Raw genomic sequence first — 5362 nt, 5'->3', positions numbered from 1 at the left:
CACCTCACAGAGTACTTTGCTTTATAAGTCTACGTTATACCTACCATGGACATTTCAATGGATCACAAGTTCGGTAAGAGTCAACAGTGAGATAGGGGAGGTAAACAAGCTAATGTAATCTTAAGGCCTTATTAATAAAGGCAGAATATGTAGAATAGTGAGGGATATTATCGTTCTGCTGTACTCTGTCCTGGTCAGGTCACATTTGGAATGCTGTGTTTGGCTCTAGACACCACATTTAAGGAAGGATGTTGACAAGTTCGAGTGAGTCCAGGATAGGGTTACCAGAAGGGAAAGGGGACTCAAAGCTACACTATGTAAGCATCAACTGAAAGGGAGAAGAATACAGCCTGGGGTGGAGAAGCACTGAGGGAGTGGGGAGGAGGGCCAATAATTGTCTTAAAGTATTTAAAGGGTCATTATGCAAAAGAGACACTGGATATGTTTTACTTGACCCCAGAGGACAAAAGTAGGTGCAAATAGTAGCAGTCACCAAGAAACAGATTTAAGCTTGAAGTGAACAACAAACTTCCCAACAATTAGAGCTCTCCAACAGAGGAATGAGAGATGGGGGTGCCTTGGGAAGTAGTGAATCTGTGTGGTCTACCATTGGTCAGGAATGTTGCAGAGGGGCATTTTTATTCAGTTGCTTGTTGGATTCAAGCACCTCTGAGCTCCCTTCCATTTCAGATTCTGGGATTCTAAGATCTTAGTCCTTTAACATTCCCCATAAAGTCCCTTGGAGAAGGGAGTTACCTAGCTGCTTTGATGCAAAAAGGGGCTGTGTACAGGGGTTTCTTTAGGGCTGGAGTTGAAATGTCCTTGAAGTCCCCTCTCCTCAGGAGTGAAGCTGTGAATGACATATGTTGGGATCCCCCCAGAAGCCAGGATGAGTCAGATAAACACATGGTTCTTTTGGGTAAGGTTTGATGATGCTCCTAATTATCTTCACTGTAGGGTAGTGATGAGAGTTTGCTTCCTTTATTGATTAGTCCCATTGAGTGACTGAATCTTTATTCTAGTCTGGCAAATAACCACCTGTCCTGGGCAAGAACAACTTAAAATGAGGAAACAGGAAAATATAAAAGTATACACACACACACATATGTATGTATATACATACATATATGCATATATATACATATATATGTGTATACATATATATATATACACACACATATATAATTTGATTACCTTTGTACTTCCTATGGAACAAATGAATAAAAAAAGAATGAATTTTAAAAAACATTAGGGGCTTACTATGAGCTAGGCATCATGCTAAAATGATCAGGCTAGTAAATTTTGAGGCTAAATTAGCCATATATGTATGTTTGTTTCAAGGATCCAGGATTTCATTGATAAGGATACCACTCCCACCAATGCTTAGCACAAATCCCTCTATACCTTTGCAGATAGTCTTTATAAGTTGGTGTGGTCAGATGGTGATGAACCCTCTGCTGATGTGTCTCTTAGCAGGATTAGTCCTCACACAATAAACTTACAACCCAATGCTGGACCCATACTCAAAGCTTTTCTAGCTTTGTATAATCTGCCAGAGTTTGTGGTCTGGTGGCATAGCTTTTGGAGAACCCAAGGCCACCTCCGTGCAACAATGTATTTGAAGGGCTGTCACCAGGAAGAGATGTCAGACTTGTTCTGTTTGGCTCCTGAGGGGCAAAAGGAGGAGCAAATGTTTCCTTGGTTTGTCTTTGTATTCTCAGCACTTAACATTGTTCCTCAGTAACTGTGCCTCAACATTGTGCTTGGTACAACATAGAAGCTTATTGACCTGAAGTTGCAAAAAGGCAAAAAAAAGGTGGTGGTGGGGGGGAGACACAAAACTTTTTAGCAATTAGAGCTGATCAAAAGTGGAATTGACTGCCTTGGAAGGTAGAGGATTCCTCCTCACAAGAGGTCTTCAAGCAAAGCTGAATGTTCACTTGTCAAAGATCTTACAGAAGGATTTCTTATCCTGGTAAGGGGTGGACTAGATAGCCAGGGAAGTGCCCTCCCGCTGTAAAATTCCATTGATTCCCCGAGGTTTCCAAGGAGGAAGACAAATTAGTCACAGATTTACAGTATCACACCAGTTGACACCAAATTTAAAAATCAGTAGCACGTAACTTCTCAGTAGGAGAGACTTTGTAGTAATGATGTGAGTGAATACTCAGTAGGCACCTTTCTAAGCCCATAGTGACTGTACCTAGCCTTAGTCAGAATATGGAAAGTCGCTTTCCGGTGTTGGCGGCCCAAGTGGAGGAGCAGAAATGGCACCTCGCAAGGGGAAGGAAAAGAAGGAAGAGCAGGTCATCAGCCTTGGACCTCAAGTTGCAGAAGGAGAGAATGTGTTTGGTGTCTGCCATATCTTTGCTTCCTTCAACGACACCTTTGTCCATGTGACTGATGTCTCTGGCAAAGAAACCATCTGCCGGGTGACTGGTGGAATGAAGGTCAAGGCTGACAGAGACGAATCTTCTCCCTATGCTGCTATGTTGGCCACTCAGGATGTTGCCCAGAGACGTAAAGAACTAGGCATCACTGCCCTTCACATCAAACTTCGGGCCACAGGGGGAAATAGGACTAAGACCCCTGGCCCTGGTGCACAGTCAGCCCTGAGAGCTCTGGCACTTCTGGAATGAAGATTGGGCGTATTGAGGATGTCACTCCAATCCCCTCTGACAGCACTCGCAGAAAGGGTGGTCGCCGTGGTCGCCGTCTGTGAATATCGCTGGTTGGATTATTTTTGTCAATAAAAGTGTCACGATGGTCAAAAAAAAAAAAAGAATATGGAAAGTCAGATAAGGCAGGAAAGAAAAATCCATACTCCTCTGTCTTGTGTTCTCACAGTGATTCCTGAAGAGTGTGGGCAGGAGAGAAAATTAAACAGGTCCCATTTGGCTTTCCTCCTTCTGCCTTTCTAGTCACAAGGTTCTAAGAGCCATGTTCTTTGGGAAAAGTCTATGGTAGCTTATGAAAAGCACAAGTCAAAATGAGCTTCCTCTTAGATATGACATGAATACTGGATCCTCAGTAGAACCTAAGTTCCTTGAAGGTAAGTTCTGGTTTTCATGATGTCTTTATGCTTCCAGCAGCTTAGTTCAATGCTGAATCATCATTCTCTCCCATCAGGTCAATGAATTCATTAGCGCGCGGTTCTCTGGATAACAAAATTCCCTACACTCTCCCAGATCTGTATCTCATCCATAATTTATAGCCTAATTTTTTTCTTTCATTTTATTTTCTTTTTCGATTAACAAGCATTTATTTTCTCTTCCTCTCACCCATCTCCCCAATTTGAAAGAAAATAAATGCAAAACCCTCGTAAGAAATAGGTATAGTCGAGCAAAATAAATTCTCATTAGCCACGTCTAAAATTGTACGTACGGTTCATTTTACCTCGAGTCCACCCCTTCCCTATAAGGAGGTGGGTAGTGTAGCAAAATTTATGTTCTTGGAAAGTCGGCCTACAGCACTGATTGGTGCTCACCTTGCTAGTGGGTGCCCGTGTGTGCATGGGAGGGGGTGGTCAGAGGGTGGACTTCAAACCCAAGTCTTTCCGCGTCTCAAGTCTGTTGTGTCTATTCACTAAGACCGTAATAATTTCAGGTCCTCAAGAATTAATTAAGAGGTACGTGCGCCCTACGTCATCGGCGTGTGTCCTGCGTCATCGGCGTGCTCCCACACAGCCGGCCTGCCGGTGGCCGCTGCGGTAGCGGCCGTGGCTACGACGGCGATGGCGGGAACAAGGCCGCTCCCGGGCGCTGGGGGTGCCGTGCCTTCCGGGCCGCGGCCCGGGAAGAGCGGGGAGGAGCGACTGAAAGAGATGGAGGCGGAGATGGCGCTGTTTGAGCAGGAGGTCTTGGGGGCTCCCATGTCTGGGATTCCGGCGCCCGTCGTACCCGCCGTGGAGCCTGCCCCCGTGATCCGCCCGATCATCGCCACCAACACCTACCAGCAGGTCCAGCAGAGCCTGGAGGCCCGGGCAGCGGCGGCAGCCACGGTTGCACCCCTCGTAGGTCCCTCCGGCCCCTTTGTGGGGCCTGTTGGATTTGGCCCCGGAGGAGACAGAGGGCATCTGGACAGCCCCGAGGCCCGGGATGCCGTGTTCCTTCGCCTGGCGGCTGGGGGCCCCCGACCCCTGGCTCTTCGGCTGCCACATCAGGCCCTGGTTGGGCCTCCCCTGCCAGGTCCCATCGGACCCCCCATGATGTCACTCATGGCCCGGGCCGCAGGACCCCCACTTGGCACAATGGCTACCCTGAAGCCTCTCCCAGAAGAGCCTGCAGCCCCCCCGGAGCTAGACCTGGGCCTGGGGCCGAAAGAGAAGAAGGAGGCAGCTGCTGCGGCTTCAGCTTCCGGCCTGGAAGACGCCGGTGTGGCGGTGGGGGGCCCAGGAGCCGCTGCAGTCATTGGGCCCAGCCTCTCCCTGCCCTTGGCCATGCCCTTGCCTGAGCCCGAGCCCCTGCCTCTCCCCCTGGAAGTCGTCAGGGGCCTGCTTCCACCCCTGCGAATCCCCGAGCTCCTGTCTCTCCGGCCCAGGCCGCGGCCCCGGCCCCAGCCGCCCCCGGGACTCATGGCCCTGGAGGTCCCAGAGCCCCTGGGCGAGGACAAGAAGAAAGGGAAGCCGGAGAAGCTAAAGCGCTGCATCCGAACCGCGGCCGGCAGCAGCTGGGAAGACCCCAGCCTCCTGGAGTGGGATGCGGACGACTTCCGGATCTTCTGCGGGGACCTGGGCAACGAAGTGAACGACGACATCCTGGCCCGAGCGTTCGGCCGATTCCCCTCCTTCCTCAAGGCCAAGGTTATCCGCGACAAGCGCTCCGGCAAGACCAAGGGCTACGGCTTTGTCAGTTTCAAGGACCCGGGGGACTACGTGCGGGCCATGAGGGAGACGAACGGCAAGTACGTGGGTTCGCGTCCTATCAAGCTCCGCAAGAGCGTGTGGAAGGACCGCAACCTGGATGTTGTGCGGAAAAAGCAAAAGGAGAAAAAGAAGCTGGGGCTTAGATAGCCCCGACCTCCGAGACCCCCCTTTATCCCGTGTGTGACCTTACCCCTGTCCCCGATCTGAATAAATTTGAATTCTTTAAAAAAAAAAAATTAAGAGCCTACTATGTGCCGGGCACAGGGCTAGGCACTGAGGATAAAATGAAATGAAACATGAAAAATGAAAGTCCTTTCACTCAAAGAGCTTATGTGTTCTATTGGGGAAGGGACTGGGAGAAGGAATATGTACCTAGATATATAAATACAAAAAAAATCCAAAGGAATTCCGATGGGGACTTACAACTGGGAGAATTACGAAATTTCCCTTGCAGGAGTTAGTAGTTGAGCTGAGCCTTTAGTTAGCACTTGAGAAGCC

General features: G+C 49.0%; 1 protein-coding gene and 1 pseudogene across 1 annotated transcript; both read left to right on the top strand.

Moving 5' to 3' along the window:
• The first annotated feature begins 2241 nt into the window (after nt 1-2241).
• On the top strand, nt 2242-2782 carry LOC118854302 (annotated as a pseudogene).
• A 912-nt stretch (nt 2783-3694) lies between these two features.
• On the top strand, nt 3695-5082 carry LOC118852607 (RNA-binding protein 42-like). Its single transcript, XM_036762256.1, has one exon. The coding sequence runs from the start codon at nt 3734-3736 to the stop codon at nt 5009-5011; it is 1278 nt and encodes a 425-aa protein (XP_036618151.1). The 5' UTR covers nt 3695-3733; the 3' UTR covers nt 5012-5082.
• The last annotated feature ends 280 nt before the right edge of the window (nt 5083-5362 follow it).

This window comes from Trichosurus vulpecula, chromosome 6 (assembly GCF_011100635.1).
Source record: "Trichosurus vulpecula isolate mTriVul1 chromosome 6, mTriVul1.pri, whole genome shotgun sequence".
In the NCBI taxonomy this organism is placed as follows: Eukaryota; Metazoa; Chordata; class Mammalia; order Diprotodontia; family Phalangeridae; genus Trichosurus; species Trichosurus vulpecula.
Note: the sequence above shows the minus strand (reverse complement) of the source record. Positions and strands in the feature narration are given on the sequence as shown.